The sequence below is a fragment of the Gouania willdenowi genome, unplaced genomic scaffold (assembly GCF_900634775.1).
Source record: "Gouania willdenowi unplaced genomic scaffold, fGouWil2.1 scaffold_371_arrow_ctg1, whole genome shotgun sequence".
Taxonomy (NCBI): domain Eukaryota; kingdom Metazoa; phylum Chordata; class Actinopteri; order Blenniiformes; family Gobiesocidae; genus Gouania; species Gouania willdenowi.
In genome coordinates, this window is record NW_021145132.1 from 133,418 (window position 1) to 153,152 (window position 19,735).

Here is a 19,735-nt window from a genome sequence, read left to right on the forward strand (position 1 = left end):
ATAAAATAAAAGGTTTTGTCAAAATGTACCATTTTTTTTTAAAACATAACACCAAAGAGTTCAATTTAAAATTAAAATAAAAACAAATAAATACAATTTAATTTCTGAATTCTAAAACAGTCCCAAGCCAATTGTCATAATAATTTACTCAGTAATGGTTGGGTGTAGAAATGTAATGATTTACTTTACTTGTTTTCAGTGTTAATTTCGTAGACTAAGACTATGACGAAAAATGTTCGTCAACGAACCTTTTTCACGGACGATAACTAAATAAAAACTAAATAAAAGTCAGATATGAAGATGAAGACTGAGACGAAGGATAACTGACACTGTAGTCCACGAATAAAAACGAGACGAAACTCGAAGGCGTGACGAATGGAGAAGAGATCCAATCAGAACTGCTCTTTTTGCGGGACAAGTTGGGAAGAAATCCAATCAGAGCGAATCTTTTGAGGATACGTTGATCTCATTGGTTGATCTGTGCGGAGGGAGGCAGCCATTTTTAAAATACCGCGGCAAATGCACGCCAGCAACAACAGGTAAACAAACCCGAAACAAACGCAGCAGCTAAGAGGAGAAATACGTAACACAACGGTTTAGCCTACCATGTCCGAGGGAAACTGCATGTCTCGTGCGCAATAGACATGTCAGGACTAGGGCGAAAACGAAGAATTGACATTTGGTCGCAGTTCACATATGACAACAAGGACAACAAGACCGCCTGTACAGCGTGTGGAGCAAAAATTTCCGGGAAAAACACCACCAACTTGAAGCGACATTTACAGACGACTCATCAAGAAATACATGCGAAGGTAAGCTACGGTTATTTTATCATATCAACACCTGTGTGTCTGCTAAACTTGGAGTACGATAGAAGCTAAAGGAATCCACATTTGAACTGTATTGATAAAACTGAGTCTGAGGCGATTATCTCGCTGAATTAATAGGATTATAAATATTCAATATTCTCAAATTGAATGAAATATCTAGGCCTACTATAAGTAGATTGTGTGTGTGGGTGTCATTGTAGCCTAAGCAGTTATTCTCATTTCACACTGAGATGGCAGACTTGTGAAGGCAAAAGCCAGCTTAATAAACATACGTGTGTGTGTGTGTGTGTGTGTGTGTGTGTGTGTGTGTGTGTGTGTGTGTGTGTGTGTGTGTGTGTGTGTGTGTGTGTGTGTGTGTGTGTCTGTCTGTGTGTGTGTGTCAGAGAGGCTTGAGGAGATTGGGCAAGAAAGAAAAGAATCACAGCTTGCTTCCCCCCTTTTCACCCTCACAGATACAGAAGAAGTCTGATTACAAAGATGACCATGGGCCAAGTGGAAATAAAGCTAGTGCTGCTAGTGAAACCCAGCAGCAGACCATCTCTACAGCTTTCCAAAGTTCTTCAAAATACAAAACTGAATCGAAAGAACAACATACCAAGGAGCAGGCCATAGCTAGATGGATTGGACGCACAGGTTTACCAGTCACAACAATTGAAGACGAGGACTTTGTGCTAATGATGGAGATAGTAGATTGGAGACTAACAGTTCCAAAGAAAACCAAAATGAGCAATTTGATTGAAACACAGTATGAACATGAAAGACAGAGATTCAAAGAGAGACTGGCTGCTGCCCGGAGAGTATCGATTGGCCTTGACATGTGGACAAAAAAAGGACTGACAGCCTCATTCCTTGCCATAAGCGCATGCTACTTTTGTGTTGAACAAAGTAAACCTGTACACATATTGTTGGCCCTTCAACAAGTAGCTCACCCACACACTGCACTGTCTATCAAGGCATACGTGGATAAATGTATGCAGGAGTGGGCCATACCAAAGGAGAGGATCCTGACCGTAATAACGGACAATGGGAGTAACATGGTGGCAGCCTTTAAACACACAACAGCAGAAGAAACAAGCTCAGACTCAGAGGACGACTCCCCTGGGTCCACAATGGAAAGTGATTCTGAATCTGTAACGGAAGACCAGCGGTGAGCCATGATTAGTTTATTCTTTTAAATGCCAATTATCACATGAATGATTTTCCCCGACACATGAATACACACACACACACACACACACACGCACACACACACACACACACACACACACACACACACACACACGCACCAGTCACTTTATTAGGTTAAATACTTATTTGGTAGTCCTTTCTTCCTGTTTTTAGGTACCATCATGTCGACATGGAAATGGACCGGACACCGTGTGTGGTGCATACTATACAACTTGTGGTCCACATGTTGCAGAAAGAGACGAGTGTCAAAAGAGTCCTCAACAAAGCAAGGTCGGTGGTGAAGCTCTTTCGCAAGTCCTCAGTTGCAACACAGAGGGTACTGGACCAGTGTGGTCTTATTGTTGTAAATGACTGCCCCACACGCTGGTCGAGCACATTCAGCATGGTCACACGACTCCTCACAGTCAAAGATGCAGTCTGTCAAATCGCAAGTGACATGGGATGGGACGGTTTGCTTACCAGTGAGTGGCAAAAGCTTTCATCAATCCAAGACCTACTGCTGCCTTTTGCGGAACACACTAAAACCCTCCAGAGTGACACCTCATCTATGTCCCTAGTGGTTCCTGCCCTCTTTGATCTGCTGAGTCACCTAACTGACTTTGCAGAGAGCACTCGGTACAGAGACCTCGCCACTCTTGCGGAGAAAATGAGAGCAAATCTGAACCAGCGTTTTGCTTGCTTCTTGGATTCAGCTGATGAAAAGTTCTCACCGCTTGCAGCAGCTGCCTGCTTTGTCAACCCAACTGTCTGTGAAATCCTTGTTAATGTTGATGTGGCTGATGGAAATATCCCGGAACTGCTGAAACAGGCAGAGGACTATGTGGTCAAATGCACTTTCCCACACACAAGACAGGAGGTGGACCAGTCTGAAGAAGATGCAGAAGAAGAGGTGATTGAGGAACCAGAAGCAGCACCATCCTCAAAGCAGCCTGTATTTAGGTTCCTCTCAAAAACCTCCACAACCAGCATCAGGCAGCAGATCATCAAGTACAAGGAAGAACTTTCACATCCCATCACTGAGGATACAGGAACAGACTTCTGGCTGGAAAAGAGTGACAGTTTTTATCACAGTTTAAAGCCACTTGCGTTAGACTTGTTGGCTATGCCAGCTTCTCAAGCTTTTGCAGAGAGGGTATTCAGCATCACAGGTGACCTCACAAGAGGACGGCGCAACAGAGGAAGGGTCACATTGGAGCGAAGCGCTTTCCTTAAAATGAACAGAGAGAAATAGAACAGTTGTGTTCACTGCTATTTACAGTATTTCCTGTAGCTGCACAACTTGATATTGGTATTTGTTTTATTTAATATGAGAACAGAGATTTTTTGTTCCATGCAAAAATGGCATTACAGCTTAGCATGTAATTCACTTGTTTTGAGTTGAGCTTATTGATACCTCTTTTTATTTATTAACAGAAGAATTTCATTTTTTGTGCAATTTTTTACATATTTATTTTTTCTTTTCAAATATCTGATTTTGCACTCAATGCATAGTAAGAGATGATGAAGATGATGTTCACAGAGTTGTGTGCTTTTTTAGTTTAATGTGATATTTACCTGTATTTTCAATGCTGAGAGACAAGGTTTTTCTTTTTTACTTGAAGACAAAGGAGTACTCTTTGGTAGTTACAGACAATACATTTTTTATTTTAAATTTCAGAATTGCACTTGTCTATTCTGTTTATATCTTGTTGATTTTGCACAGAGTCGCAAGACGTGAGGCATTGTAGCCCAACCAGTTATTTAACTTGGATTTTGTTCAAAATAAGCCCCTGAATTCAACACATTTTAGATCTCATGCATCAATGATGCACATAGTCCACAGAAGATCAAACTGGAGATTGATGCAATATTGAAGGAGGAGAGATCTGTTAAGACATTAAGAATAAAATACATGTTGTATTACAACCGTTATCTGTGTCTGTATTGCATATTTTGTATTGCAAACCCTTATACCTAACCATTCCATGAAAAAAGAAACATTTAGTCGACTAAGTCCACTGTAGATGTCGTCGACTAATATCTGCTAATGTTTAGTCTACTAAAACTAGACTAAGACTAAAAGATTTCAGAAGACTAAAACTAGACTAAGACTAAATGGTGTGTTATTCAAAAGACTAAGACTAAGACTAAATCAGAATTTTCTGCCAAAATTAACACTGCTTGTTTTCAAATGTACCTTAGTACAAGTAAAATTACTGATTTAGAAATATAATCAAAAAAGTACAAGTACCATAAAAGCAACTCAATTACAGGAACGTGAGTACTTGTAATCTATTACTTTCACCTCTGACAATTACCATTTCAATCACTTTTACAAATGCAGGAAATCTAAAATAAACTGTTAAAATTCTACATCACAATGTTCTAAACTTGAGTCCGTGTAAAGCAAATTCTGACATTTTCTTCTAAACACATTAAATGGGTCATAAATGTAGAAATCAGGGACGCGTTGCGTAAAGGAGCCATCATTAGCATAAACCTGACCCTGCTGCTTAAGCTCAGTAAACTTCCGTGGCCTCCAGCGGACGCAATTCGGCCCCGAGCCAAAAACAAACCACATATTTAGACTCCGGGGAATAAAACGCGTCCGCTGGTGCTACATTTTTCATGAAATGAGCACTTTTATACACCATGTACAGTTGTTCGCTTCTATCAGGCGTAGTTTTGACTCAACCGGGCAGGGATGCACATATTTTGGGCGGAGCAGACCTTTCCGCTGACACCTCTTTGGTCCGATCACTTTTGGAAGCACTATTGACACTGGAGCCACTTTCACATTGTTCTCTCCCATAGACACAGTTAGGAGGCGGCACCTTTCCCGCGAGTGGGCGTGGTTTCAGCGCCTCTAACTGACACGCCCCCAGCGTCTCAGAGCAGAGAGAAGTGCTTGTTTTTCAATGATTTTGAAACCTCATTTTTTATATTTAGCGATTTTTGTGTCATTATGTCAATGACGCATGTTTCTGTGGTGTGACAAACTCATAACACAAAAGTTCCTGTTGAAACAAATCAAATCTTACCTGCTCTTGTATGTAAGTCGAAAAACACGCGCTCCCTCATTCTTCCCAGGATGCATCTCTTTTAAAGTCTGTTCCCATTTGGAAATGACATCACAGATCTGACAAAAGAGATTCAGATCAGTTTCCAGCCACAGGCATTAATACTGGATGAGCGTGTGTGTGTTGACCTACGGTCCTACCTTGGCTGAGGGCTGCAGGCTGTGCTGCAGGTCTTTTCCTGATGGATCATCAGTGAAGAGAGCGAAACCCATCAGCTGAGGCTTCCTCATTCCTATCCTCTGGTTCAGCGTGCTGAGGAACTCCTCTACAGTCGTGGAGCCATCGAATCCCACCACCTTTATGAGACGCACCCCCTTTAACCATATTTAACCAGCTTCCACTGCCCACCTCTGAATGTGTGGCATGTAGTTCTGATGCAATAACTGTGCCAGGAGATTAGAAATACTGTCTGACAGCAGTGCATAGAAGCTAAAGATGCACTGATCAATACTGTGATCAGTCCCAAACATGGCCGAGAGTGATGCTTAGTTAAATGCGACATCTTTCTGGTGTAAAAGAGTTAAAATCTAATGTGATTCCACTTGTTATCAACACATATCGCTAAAACCGATTAATCCTACAGTCATTGAAAGCATCACCTTTGCAGATTTGGGTCAAACACTAGGAAAATAGCAGAACTTTTGTAATGCTGTCTCCCTGGTAAGTGCACAGGTTATGCTATTTTTTTGTATTAATTACCCTAATTTTATTATTAAGGGGAAAACACACAAAACACAGTGGGAAAATGAATTACACACAAACATGTCATGTACATCCAACATACGACCATAGAGAAGAGACACAGAAAACTGGTGGGTTTTACACTAAAGGTGCCCCTCTCCATTTATCCAGGATTGGGACTGGCACACAGGAACACACTGAGTGAGTCCTTTTGCTGCTGGATTCCCACCACCACACCATGTTAGAGGTTAGTTTGTTAGTGGGTTACTTCTTAGTAGTAATAGTACGTAGTATCAGTGTGCGTGCCGCTCAGACGCTCCTCCCTCTCACGTCTCGTTTGGTCTAATTTGTGTTGATTTCAAAATGAAAATAAACATTTTGAAACGTAATTATCAAAGAAGTTAAAATTAAAATTTAGTTACTATGATAAAAACTATATTATTCATAATAAACAATATTAAATAATAATAAAGTAATATAATGATAATATAGCAATACTAATAAATGGACTTGATTTTTATAGAGCTTTATCTCCACACTGAAGCAGTCCCAAAGCGCTTTACATATCAGCTCATTCACCCAATCACTCTCACATTCACACACCAGTGGGACAGGACTGCCATGCAAGGCGCTAGTCGACCACTGGGAGCAACTTAGGGTTCAGTGTCTTGCCCAAGGACACTTCGACACAGTCAGGTGCTGGGATCGAACCCCCAACCTCCCGATCAGAAGACGACCCTCTACCACCTGATCCACGGTCGCCCTAATACAATGAGAATACCATTAACTAATATAAAATAATAAAAAAGAGAATATAATTGTAATTATAAGAATAGCAATAACATTAATACAGTAGTAGTACAATTAAACAATAACTATAATAATAATAATAATAGCAATAACAAAACATAATGAGAATCCAGTAACTATATTACAATAATAAACAACATAAAACAATAAAGTAACAGCAATAAAAATTATACAGTGAGAATACCAGTAACTATAAGATAAAAGAATAAAAAATAATAATTGCAATAACAATAATACAGTAGTAGTACAATTAAATAGGGATATAATATTAATAGTGAAAGTAGTAATAATAGTAATGTTATAATAATAATAGTAATAACAAAATAACATAAGAATCTAGTAACAATAATGTGATAAAAAAGCAATAATAAATAATAATAATAATATTAAATAATGATAAAGTAATATAATGATAATATAGCAATACTAATAATACAATGAGAATACCAGTAACTATAATATAAAATAATTTTTAAAAAAAGAATATGAGAATATAATGTAATTATAAGAATATCAAAAACATTAATGCAGTAGTTGTACAATTGTACAATAAGAACATTAATAATAATGGCAATAAAATAACATAATGAGAATCTAGTAACTATAATACAATACTTAACATAAAACAGCAAGGTAATAGCAATAATATTAATAATAATCACAGTAACTATAAGATAAAAGAATAATTAAAAATAATAATATAAGAATAGCAAAAACATGAATACAATACTAGTACAAATAGATAAATAATATTAATAGTGAAAGTAATAATAGTAATATTATAATAATTATAACTTAATATTGACACTAAAACATTCCGCAAATATATCTTGAGTCACTGTCAATCTTTACTTCATACAAAACTACAATACGCCAGTTAAGTCAACTATTCCTCAGCATGCATATACTATACATGTCTATACTGTACACCCACTCGACCAACAGAGAAAGTTGGTCACACCAGTGCCACCACTGGATAAGTTTGTGTAGAGCCCTGATAATAATAAATATGTTGATAGTGATATAATACTAATAGTGAAAGTAGTACTAGTAATAAAAGTAATGTTATAATATTAATAGTAATAATTGCAATAACAAAATAATATAATAATACACTAAAAACAATAATAATAAACAACATTAAATAATTTTTAGGTAATAGAATGATAATATAGCAATGCTAATAATACAATGAGAACACCAGTAACTATAATAAAAAAATATATATAATGGTAATTATAAGAATAGCAATAACTTTAATACAATAGTAGTAAGATTATACAATAACATTAGCAATAACAAAATATTATAATGAAAATCCAGTAACTATAATACAATAACATAAAATAATAAGGTAATAGCAATAATAAAAAATAATACAATGAGAATACCAGTAACTATAACAAAAAAAAAATAATTAAAAAAAAAAGAATATTATAAGAATAGCAATAACAATAATACAGTAGTAGTACCATTAGATAGAGATAATAATAGTGAAAGTAGTAATAATAGTAATGGTAATAATAATAATGGTAATAATAACAATAACAAAATAATTTAATGAATACCAGTAACTATAAGATAAAACAATAATAAGAATGACTAATATGTAGCTTAGCTTTCTTAACTGTCGCCATTAAAAAGATGTGCATGTTAACAATGACTTTGGAGGTTTTTCCGGGGATTTTCCCTGTGCGCTATAAAGGACGTGACTACTCCTGTGTGTGGTGCTCTGCTACGGAGTAAAAGCCTCACGCGCTTTTGTTTTGCTTACGTGGTGAAAATATGAGCGTTTCTAATGCTGTGTGCACGGATACACATGATGTTTACTTACCAGAATAGTACGTACCACTTTTCCGCTCTAAAAACTGTGATACACAATACAATTGCTGGATACATGGAGCTGGTTCATCTTCAACAAACACGTAGTTCAACAAACAATACTAACAAAATAGTGAATGATATGTTATTATATACAGATATAAAGTAATAATAACACACTTACAACAGTCCCTGCCGATTGATTACATGGATGCCAATAGATGAGTTGATCACAGTTCATCTGTTTCGCCATCAAGATGGATCCCGGAAGTCGTCTCTCAACAGATAGTGCACTAGCGCCCCCTCACACTCTGAGGTCAAAAGCTGAATAGGTTTCATTTCTGGGCCGTCCAGAAGTGAAATAAAATTAAAATAAACATTTTGAAATGACCAAATTACTCCAAAATAACAGATACACACACTTGGGGTATTTGGAACCCGTTGACTAAGTTTCAGGTCGAACACACACACACACACACACACACACACACACACACACACACACACACACATACACACACACACACCGGGGGGGCCCCACTGCCCCCCTGTGGTAGGGGGAGTAACTCTCTCTTGCCACACATAGACATTATATACTTGTTTTTTGTTATTTTTTTGAGAATATTGTCTTTATTGACGATTATAAATAAATGGAGCTAACCTGTTGAACTCGATGCTTCTTGCCCAGTGAAGCTGTGGTTGCTGATTAGAAGAGCTTATTATTATTATTATTATTATTATTTTATATTAACAAATGAAGCTTACAGGTTTACATTTTTCAAAGAGCAGTTGCACAAAGAGTGTGAAAAAAAAATGAACTGAGCAGAAAAAGAAGAACATTACAATTTGTAACAATTGTATAAGCCAACAACATTAAGGTGCAATGGGGTCAAAAGACATAGCTATTAGATTATTATAAAGCCATACAGCCTTCTTGGAGTTATATAGTTTTAAAGAGTTCTTCAGAGATATTAGTTCTTTTAGAAACACAATAAAAACAGGTTGACATTATATACGTGTTATAATGTCTATGGTGCCATAGACATTAAAAACACCACCGAAGAAGAAGAGAACAGTCACTGATGACTACGTCCTGAAGGTGTTCGACGACTTAATCCATCCAAACCGAGTCAAACGGCACTGAAATAATGGTTAGTGCAGTTTTTTTAAATGATGATGAATTGTTTATTTGTATAATTTCTTCAGAACAATACTTGTTCTCCACGTGGCGTGTTTGCATTAACACCGTAAGCTATATAGAATCACTGATATCTCGCAGCTAGCGTTAGCATTAGTGCTACTTGCCCTTAACCAACTGTGATAACAAACCTCATGCACGGATTTACAACACTTCTAAATAGAGATGTAACGATTCACCCAACTCCCGATACGATTCGGTTCACGATACGATTCTTTTGTGGAGCCGAAGAAAGGGAGTCGGAGGTGGAGTGTTCAGCATAGAACTCCAATCTTTATTTTCCATGAGAACAGCTCTTATTCACCACACTAACACACAGGGGTGAGCAAGTGTAACACCAAAATACTTCCCCGTGGAAACACCCTTCTCAATACAATAAGTTCCCCCCCGGAACTCCTCAGTTATTGGGTGGATTATGAACCTGAAAACATCTGCACCACATGAGCCCCCCCAGAATTCACCCATACACAAAATCACTGTGTCGAGGAGGCACAACGAGCCGGCCTCTACGACTCCGCGCACCGAAGGAAAGGGGAAGTGACGACGGCGAGTCCAACTCAGCAGCCACAGGGCTGCGGGGGGGCGCGTCAGGGAACACTGCAGGGCGATCAGACGAACGAGACACCGCGGGAGGGCGTCCCCGCCGCGGGGGCTGCGCCAACTCCACCGGGAGGCTTAAGTCCAGGTGAGCAGGCTTAACGCGGTCCACCGAAACACGCTCCGGCCTGCCACCTATATCCACCACCAAATGCTTAACCCCGTGATCCAGGACACGGAAGGGGCCGTCGTACGCGGGCTGAAACGGAGCACGATGCGCGTCATGTCGAATGAACACATGACTCGCCGAACGCAGCTCCGCCGGGACATTAGTCACTAATATATGATGGGACAGGTGAATGAACCAGTGCCCAGCTTGAAAGAGCTCCTGTGTGTCGCTGAACGTGTGCATTGCTGACTGAAAGACATCTTCTGCCTCCATTTATCTGTTCACTACAGTGTGTTGGATTCATGTTAATGTGTATTTAAAGACATTTCAATTTATTGAAAAAATTGCGAGGGGAAATATAAAAAAATGTCTAATCAACCAAAACTTTCGCGACCCCCCTGCAGTACTTCCGCGGATCCCCTAGGGGTTGCGGACCAACTGTTGAAGACCTCTGCAATAAAGTATGACAACACTGCTAAGTAATTTGTAAAATGCTAACTTTTAATGTAATATTAGGTTTATGCTTTTACTGTACACTGCCATATCTCTGTTAATATTTAACTCAGAGACTCAAATTTAGCACTAAAATGTAGCCCACTCTCTAATCTACAATTTTAAGTAACTTTTAGAGGTTGCCTTCTGACAAAATAAATTTATATGATTTTTTAAATTTACACTGTTTTTTTTATTAATTATGCAAATCTTAACCGATTTACACCATTCAACGATCAAATTGTTCTTCTCCACAGTGACAATCATAATATCTAATTTGTAGATGGATAAATCTCTTATTTTTAATGTTATTCAAGGTTATGTGCAACTTTTTGTGATCATGCAATGATTGAGTGGTTGATTAGGTCTGCTAGAGTGTCACCTGTTGTTCTTTTACTTTAAGCAATACTGCTGTTAAAGCTTTAATTCTAATTTATAGCTTAAAATGTTGCTACAATCTTCTACTTTTTTATAATTGTAATTTAAGTGGGAAGGCTTTGCCTTTCCTCCTACTTTGCCTCCACAAGGTGGACTTTTACTTTCTGATTCTCATGGGCAGCTGTAGCTCAGTGTTATTAGTGCCTGCTTCTAAGTTCAAGCAATTATCTTGAGGACCCTGGTTCAAGTCCTGCTCTGAGCAGTCTCTGCAACTTTAAATAATTCTTTGTTAAAACTTCAATTACTCAACGAAATGCTGTTAGTTATCTGTGCATTTGCATTGTCGCAGCAATATTTTGGGACACTATCAGGCATCAACATGTAATGTTTCACTGTTAAAGGAATGGGCTAATGTGTAGCAACTTTAGCTAACAGACAGGAAGTTAATAAGTTAACTGCATTAACCATATAAAGCATGTTTGGCACATACCTGTCAAGTTTTGGATTTGAAAATAAGGGAAATTTTCTGGCGCCAACTACGAGCCGTCCCTCCCGCCCAACCAAGCTCCATTATCACTTATATTTTAAGATAGGTGTAGAAGAAATCTAAAATACCCACTTGTCAACCACTTACTAAGTACAGTTATGTGATTAGAATCTGGTAGGTCGACCTTTATTAACATTGAAATGCTGTGAACATTCCTACTAGGGCTGGGTGATATGAACCAAAACTCATATCTCAATATTTTTCTCAAAATAGTGATATACGATATAAATCTAGATAATTTTATCAAAGAAAGTCTGACCAAAAAGACAATCTGGGTTAAATTTGCTGATGCAAAATGCCACACAGGGACATTTATTAACAAACAGCTGCACAATATGTGCACTCAGAAATCCATCTAACTGAGCTTTACATGTTGTTCTGAGAAGTAAAAGCAGCGACTCCTAAAACTATTATTTTGATACATAATGAGCTTTTATATATATATTGAAAATAAGGGATATATATATTGATATATTGATATATGAAATATTATAGTTTTCTATATAGTCAACACATTGCATATTTATTATTAATTTTACATTGCTTGTCTTTAAGTGAGACATTAACATTTTATTTTCATTAGATATTTTCTTATAATTTCTCATGATCACTCATGTGGTTCTCTGGTATTCACTAATGACTTATTAGACACATTTGTTGCAGACTTTACATTCTTTAACACTTTATAAAGCAGTGTTTATTTGTGGCGCTTGTGATTGGCTGATTTTTAATGGTGACTTACGTGGTTCCTTCAGCTGTTGTAGACGTTATAATCTCAGTTATTAATCTAACAGAACATGTAACTGTGTCACATCTGCTGCTCTTTATGAAGATAAACTCTGTGTCACATTTTACAAGGTATTTACACCAGTTCTTAGTTTTTTTCACCAGAACGTCTTTATTCATTCGTTCATCTCTCTTCTGAGTTGTTTCCGGGTTTGTTGCCGCTGTCGGCACTAATCTCGTGAGAGCTTCCACCCAGGATCTTTCAGGAGGCAGTTCTCACGAGGCTAGTGACGCCATTCAGTTCAGTAAGGCATCTTTGAATTATTATTATTATTATTAAAATATGGGATATTTACGGGAAAATATTAATATGGGAAGATGGCGGGAAAGAGGGGTAAAATACGGGAGTTTCCCGGCCAAAACGGGATACTTGACAGGTATGGTTTGGCACAATTTGGGGAAGACTGTAATAATATCTGATTAGAGAAAGCCAATGAAATGATGAGAAAATGGGTAAACTAAGCAATGCAGGAGAGCCAGCGTTTGGACATTAAAAAATGTAAATGATTAAACATTACTGAAGGAAATGTTTTAAAAAACACTACTTAGTTTCACCCTGAAATTTAAACCCTGTGAGTATTTTCTGCTTCTAGTATTACTGCTAAAGCTTTAAAATCTGTAGATCAACAATATTTATTTCACTCTACAATTTATTTTGGTTTATGATTATAATCCGGTTTTGATGACTCTTTGAATCTGTAATGGCAGATTAGCCATTGCTTCCTTAAAGTTGTGTTTTGTTTTTATCTGGGTTTTGGTCGGTGACAAACTACTAATACCACTGTCAACATGTTAATAAATAACAATTTTTGTTTTATTAACATCTGGTTACCTTTTGTTTTACAGACGGCGTGTCCTATTCCTGTCCATTATTATTGTCTCGTCATTGAAAGTCATCAACTCTACACGGTTACAACGTCTACAAAGTAAACTAACTTAACTTCATCTTTTTCTATATCTTTTTAAACAAGCACACTTAATGGATATGCTTTTGTAATCTATACCTGGATATAATTTATGAGTTTAACTGATTGGCATCAGCTTCATGGGAATCTGACTTGTAAAGACAAAGTTATTTTGGGCTTTCATACCATGGTCCAGCTGCTCTCTATCCCATCCACAGGTATTATTAGATACTATTTTTATGATTCACTTTGAATGAGCAAGTATAAAGTTAATGATGAACCATCCGTGGCGTTGTTGGTAACGGCTTTTATGTTTTTGCTTTTTCTCCAGATTTCCTCGTTGGAAAGTGCAACAGTGCAGGACGTCACACAAAACACTGTAAACAACCCAGTTCACTTTTTATTCCTCATCCGGCCTAAAAACGGAGGTCGTCAAGCTGGAGTGTGTCCTCATGGCCGAGTCAGAGACTGAGTGTGACACGCCGGGGCTTGACACACTTGGGTCAGAGTGTGTCATAGCCCATAGCCATGTCGACCTACACTATAAAGCAGAAATGGAGATCAGGACAGAAGAGAAACAAGGGTAAGAGCTGGAGATCCATGGCTCAGGCTTAAAGATCCAGGAACTGGGGACAGATCTTGATGGTGCAACCTGCGTGGATGCAATTGTTGCTGAATCAGATCACGACTACATCAAAGTGGAACCAGTGGACATGCACTGCTTCACCGCAGCAGAAATCAAGACAACGAGTGGGGAGACTCTTTTTTGGCAAAGTTTTACTCAAGACAGAAAGTGAGCATGTGGTGAAAGTGGAGTCAGATCACAGGGGGAGAATTTACGGTGGAGTCAGAAAATATCATACACGACGCCCACAGTCTGCAGTGCAACGAGTGTGGGGAAATCTTTGGCAACATGGCTGATCTTCACCAACACTTTGAGACTCACAAGGACCTCAACCCTTACATCTGTGTCCACTGTGGGAAGAGCTTTGCTGTGGAGACCAGCCCAAAGCAACTCCTGAAGATTCACATGAAAGAGAAGCCTCATGGTGTTGAGATCATGGGCAAAGATGTTATGGATGCCTTCAGTCTAAAATCTCATCAGATGATTCATTTACCAGACAGGCTCAGAATGTGGTAAGAGCTTTGCCGCAGCCAAAACCCTAAAAGAACGCATGAAGATGCATTCAGAGGACACGCCCTATAAATACACTCAGTGTAGAAAGAGCTTTGTTTGAAGGAGGCATCTGAAAAATCACCAGGAGGTCCACGCACAGGAGAAGCCGTACACCTGCGGCCAATGCGGTAAAGACTTTGCAATGACTTCCAACATGAAGCAGCACCAGAATACACACGCCACAGTTGTGCTCATTGACCAACCTAATCAGTGTGCCCAGTACAGCAAATGTTCTGTGGCTACCACAGAGTATCCACTCGGGCTAGAAACCGTACAAATGCAACATGTGCAGAAGAAGCTATTTAAAGTAACACCAGCAGGTTCACGCCGTACACCTGCAAGCATTGCAACAAGGGGCTTTAACCACTCGTCGTCTTTTTCTCGCCACCACAAGACCCACCTACAGAATCCAGTTTTTTCACCACCTCAGCCTGGGAAACCTTTGACTTATGGCTCTCCTTTGAAGCAACAGGTGCACCAACCAGGAGACCAGCCCTACATGTGCCTCCACTGCGACAAGGGCTTCAATCATTCTTTATCTCTGTCACGACACCAAAGAGTGCACTCGGAGGGCAAAACCTACAACTTCGGCCACTGTGGCACGAGATTCAAACACTTCTCCTCGCTCAACAAGCATCTCAGAGCCGATGGAGCCGCCTCAGCCCGAGTTACGGCCAGAGCCACAGCAGTCCAGCCCCATCCCAGCACCGAAGGGATTCAGAAACAATGCCTTCCCAAAGCCACACATCCTGTCTGTGGAGAAACCATACATGGGCTCCCAGTGTGGAAAAGGATTTAATCACTCATCGTCCCTTTCCAGACACCACAGGATTCATGTTGATCAGTCAGCACATATTTGATCAGTCCAATGTAACACATCCCTGCTAACGACCCCCCTTTTTTCTGTTCAGCCAACACATCCACCCATCCACACCACGGCTGCATAGGAGACGTCAGACCACCATGTATAAAGGTGGGTCAGCACATGACTGAAGTGGAGCAGCAGAGAATAAATAAACAATGCTATGTAGAAATTTATGCTGAGCTGTTATTTGAGAAAAAAAAAGTTTTTCAGAAGTTTTCTGTTTATTCTAACTTGCCCAACATTTTATGTTGTCACTGATACATTTGCATTTATTTTCCTGTCACGCTTTTACACTGTTACAACCATATTATCTATTGTTTTTCTCTCCCTGTGTTTTGTCAATGAACCCATTGTAGAGAGCAATTTGTGAAAGATCCATATAGACCTTCCCTTTAGAGGTCAACTTGTAACACCTTTTCCCAGTTTCTGAGTGGCACATACTGTATATGGATTAATAAAGGTTGTTGACTCTCTTGGTGTGTTTAATGATTTGTCTAACAATCAAAAACTTTACACTACAGTACATAATACTAATTTTACTGTTTTTGATGTGAGGAATGACAAAATATTTAAGGTTAATTTTGCTCACAAAATGATTTTGCAGAGTGAAAGACTAGAGCAGGGGTCTGCAACCTGCGGCTCTGGAGCCTCGTGGCTTTTTGACTCATTTGCAATGGCTCCCTATAGCTTTTAAAAAAATAAATAAATTAAAACAATGAATTGTTATTTCTTACAGAGGGTATTAATGTTTAATTACATTAACTTCAAATAGAATTATGATGAAACAATTTGTTAACCTAAAACTAAATCACATTGTTCAATAACTCTGCCACCTTCCTACCTCACCTGTAATCTCTCAACTTTAATTGCACCTGTGGCTAACCTTAGGTTTTAAATCCCTCAAAGAATATTCTCGGAGAAAATGTAGATTTTATTTGTGTGGGGAAAGATTTTTTTTTAATTAGCTAATTTATATATGCATGCTTGATGTTGCAAGAAATGATCACTTAGCATGTGTTTACCGACATGGTCATGTGTTGTAGCCCTTCAAATATTAACTCAATAAAATATTGTTTACATAAAATTATTACATATAATTTGAACTGTGAAATGTTACACACTATATTATCTTTATTGAGAAAGTGTTTTTTCGGCTCCGTAAAGACCTTTAATCCAGGTGAGATTAGGCAAAATGGCTCCTTTCAAAGTAAAGGTTGCAGACCCCTGGACTAGAGCCATAGTATTGACCAGTAAAATACATTTTTTTTGTTCCAAATATTTATCTTCTTAATGCTTTAAAGTTTACACCTTAGTTACATGGAAATAATCAATAGTGAATAAAAGACAAGTTTTACAGCTGGTTTACACTGTTGTACTTGCAGTCGTTGACCACATGCTGTCAGTCTTTCACAATCTGAAAGTAAAAAAGTAACTATAGTCATCAAACATCCTTATTCAGTCAGTCTACTAGTACAGTGCCTGTGGGAAGTATGTATTACTATAGAATAGTGGGAGGTTAAGTTGCTTTTTCATGTATGACAAAGTATGTGTACTTTGTTAATTACTTGTTATCTCTGCAGATTATTTCCAGATATTGTGTAATGTTGCTTCCTTTTAATTTAAAATGGTGCTTTCATATTATAAATTTAATCTAAAACGGCTGTTTTCTTAAAAATGTTATTACGCCATGTGTCATTTTTAAATTCCTAAAATGAATCACTTTGAATGCCTTGCTGATAAAATGTACTACATAATGTTTCCTTGCCTTATTATTGGTCTAATACATTATTTGCTGTCATGAATAATTATAGTTTTAATCACAAATTATTACATTTCCGGGTTGTCTGGTCTGCATTACTGATGGACCAATCATTGATGAGTTTGCCTTAGTGGGCGTGTCTTCAGCGGTAACCACAGTGACAGACGTGCGTCACTCGAGCGTTAAAATCTTGTTCTTTCAACTTGAAAGCGGAAACTTTTTCAGTCTCTAATATTCATGTGAATAAAAGCACGTTTACCTGCGCTTGGACAGAAATAACAACATTTATACTTCTGCTAAACAAACGATGGACAAACTATTCCAAACACGTAAGTAGCCTCGATTTGCAAACTTGTTTACTTCCTGTTTTCTATCAATTGGTGACTGATTGTTGCTTTAGTAAGTAAGGTTTATTCTAGAGCACCTTTCACAGACAGAGGTCACCAAAGTGCTTTACATATCAGCTCATTCACACTCACGTTCACATTCACACACCACTGGAACAGAGCTACCATGCAAGGCGCTAGTCAACCACTGGGAGCAAGGACACTTAGACACACAGACCGGTATAGACAGGGATCGAACCCCCAACCTCTCAATCAGAGGTTCATTTATTTAATAGCTTCTTCAGATTCTAAGCTTTATAGGTTAAAACTTTACTTTGATTTAAACTTTTAAAGGCCACTATTAGATTTTCTTTCTAGGTAGCCTACTTCCTCAGCAACAATTTACATTTTGACCTGTGATAGTCTTATCAATAGAAATATCAGTGTTTTTAACTTAAAATGGGGTAGAATTTGTTAATATTTTTTATTTTTAGTGCCTCCTAAATAGTAAATAATAAAATTAAATTTAAAAAAAATTACTGATTAAACTGATATTTTTTTATATTTTTGAATTTACAATTGTTTTCAAAATAAATCACCACACAATCTCAAACAACAATATTCTACTACTTTCACTTTCTCAAATATAAAATCTAGTTAAAATAAAATGAAATATAGAAATATCTGAGTTGGTGGCTTCTTGTCACTTTCTCTGCACTAATCCCCTGGATACTATGTAACTTGTAAATGGTAACACAGTATAACAAAACATGATCAAAAACTAAATTCAGAGAAAAAAAAAATGTTTCTTGAGAAAAATAAAAATGGGGTAACGACAAAAGAAAAAAGGTTGTGAACCACTGCTTTAGAAGTTTAGTGATAATAATGAACTCTCTGTATCTTGTGTCTTTCAGCTTCGATGAGGACTGTCATCGTTCTCAATTTCCTAAGGAATGCGAGTCAGATGCGTCACCATCCGTACCTTTACGCCCAGGCCTGCACTGATTTTACAATGGACTGGCCGTCCTGCAGGCGACCACGGTCTGTATTTTCAATGTATGGACCGCCCATCTCTGAACCAGGTTGTGGTGGTACCCACACCTGGGAGGACGGAGGCCATCTGTGGGATCAACAACACATCTTGCCTGGCAGCATGAGCCAACCTCCTGAGGTCACTGAAAGCATTTGCTCTCCAAACCAGCTCAGCTTTGCTTCCACTGATCCTAATGCAGCTCATGTCTCTGACATTGTTGGAAACCTATTCCTCTACAGCCCTATTTCTGACTTATCTGGATGTGTGGCTGATGGCTTCCCTCTGCAGAGACAAACTGTTACTGAAGCTGAGGAACAGAATGTTGAACCCCAACAAAACCTTGAATCTGTTTTTAGGCCAAGTTACAGACGATCCTCCAGCTCAGAGAATGCTCAACCTGTGAACACTTGTAGTGTAAATATATAATGTATATAATCCTCATATCCCTTTTATCAAATCAAATATTCAGTATTAAAAATGTGATGTGTTATTTAAACTGTTTTACACTTTTTTTAAAGAGTACTACTCTCTAAAAATCTTCATATTCATGCTTCTAAGGTGGAAAAATTATATGTGTGATGAAATAAAAATGAGTGGATGACAATAATATGTCTTTGTGTGGATTTATTCAGGATCCTGAGGGAACATGTTTTACAGAGACAAAGAAGTGTCTGCAAAAGACTTTATCTGTTTCTTTATGGTCAGATATAGGAGGGTTTGCTTTCTAAGCAAAAACATGACATTAGTGTCTTAGAAAAATTACTAGTATTATTATTTGTGTCATAGTATATATTCATCTTAAAGATGTAGCTGAATTCCTTGTTTTAATCACAGATAAAATTTGTTAAAATTTACAAAAAATGGGAAAAAACGTGGTAAAATGGGATTTTAAAAATCACCAAAATATTTTTCTATTGTGTTTTTTATTTTTTTGTATTGGTTTTTGGAAACATTGTTGTGTATCTGTAAAAATGTTGTACATTTTCTTCTCATTTTAGGTGTTGTTGTTTTTTTGTGTTTTTGTAAATAAATTTGTTGTCCTTTTGTGTATTTTAGCTTGTTTTAATGTTCCAGTGAATAAAAATACCATGACGACTGAAGTGATTTCAAGAAACAAGTTTATTAGCATATGAAATTAAAACAAAACAAAAGATATACCAAACTTGGTTTATTA

General features: G+C 37.7%; 2 protein-coding genes and 2 long non-coding RNA genes across 4 annotated transcripts; 3 read left to right on the top strand and 1 right to left on the bottom strand.

Moving 5' to 3' along the window:
* Positions 1-1,752: 1,752 nt before the first annotated feature.
* Positions 1,753-3,074, top strand: LOC114459884 (uncharacterized). Its single transcript, XM_028442046.1, has 3 exons — positions 1,753-1,977; positions 2,172-3,005; positions 3,047-3,074. The coding sequence occupies exons 1-3, from the start codon at positions 1,802-1,804 to the stop codon at positions 3,072-3,074; spliced, it is 1,038 nt and encodes a 345-aa protein (XP_028297847.1). The 5' UTR covers positions 1,753-1,801.
* On the bottom strand, positions 2,979-8,592 carry LOC114459885 (pleckstrin homology domain-containing family H member 1-like). Its single transcript, XM_028442047.1, has 4 exons — positions 8,574-8,592; positions 5,218-5,373; positions 5,039-5,136; positions 2,979-3,225 (listed from the first exon to the last, which is right to left on the bottom strand). The coding sequence occupies exons 2-4, from the start codon at positions 5,305-5,307 to the stop codon at positions 3,132-3,134; spliced, it is 282 nt and encodes a 93-aa protein (XP_028297848.1). The 5' UTR covers positions 5,308-5,373; positions 8,574-8,592; the 3' UTR covers positions 2,979-3,131.
* Positions 8,593-9,454: 862 nt separating this feature from the next.
* On the top strand, positions 9,455-15,500 carry LOC114459886 (uncharacterized). The gene is made up of 3 exons (XR_003673505.1): positions 9,455-9,540; positions 13,343-13,422; positions 13,733-15,500. It is a non-coding gene; the product is annotated as an uncharacterized LOC114459886 (long non-coding RNA).
* Positions 15,501-17,467: 1,967 nt separating this feature from the next.
* LOC114459887 (uncharacterized) lies at positions 17,468-19,039 on the top strand. The gene is made up of 2 exons (XR_003673506.1): positions 17,468-17,531; positions 18,443-19,039. It is a non-coding gene; the product is annotated as an uncharacterized LOC114459887 (long non-coding RNA).
* Positions 19,040-19,735: the final 696 nt, after the last annotated feature.

Bases quoted from the DNA above. Each gene is read 5' to 3' on its own strand.
- LOC114459884 (XM_028442046.1), top strand. From the start codon at position 1,802: ATGCAGGAGTGGGCCATACCAAAGGAGAGGATCCTGACCGTAATAACG. The intron at 1,978-2,171 runs GTGAGCCATGAT...TCCTGTTTTTAG, and splicing joins TCTGTAACGGAAGACCAGCG to GTACCATCATGTCGACATGG. The intron at 3,006-3,046 runs GTACAAGGAAGA...CTGAGGATACAG, and splicing joins ATCAGGCAGCAGATCATCAA to GAACAGACTTCTGGCTGGAA.
- LOC114459885 (XM_028442047.1), bottom strand. From the start codon at position 5,307: ATGAGGAAGCCTCAGCTGATGGGTTTCGCTCTCTTCACTGATGATCCA. The intron at 5,137-5,217 runs GTAGGACCGTAG...CTCTTTTGTCAG, and splicing joins GCCTGCAGCCCTCAGCCAAG to ATCTGTGATGTCATTTCCAA. The intron at 3,226-5,038 runs GTAAGATTTGAT...GTTCATTTTAAG, and splicing joins CGACTTACATACAAGAGCAG to GAAAGCGCTTCGCTCCAATG.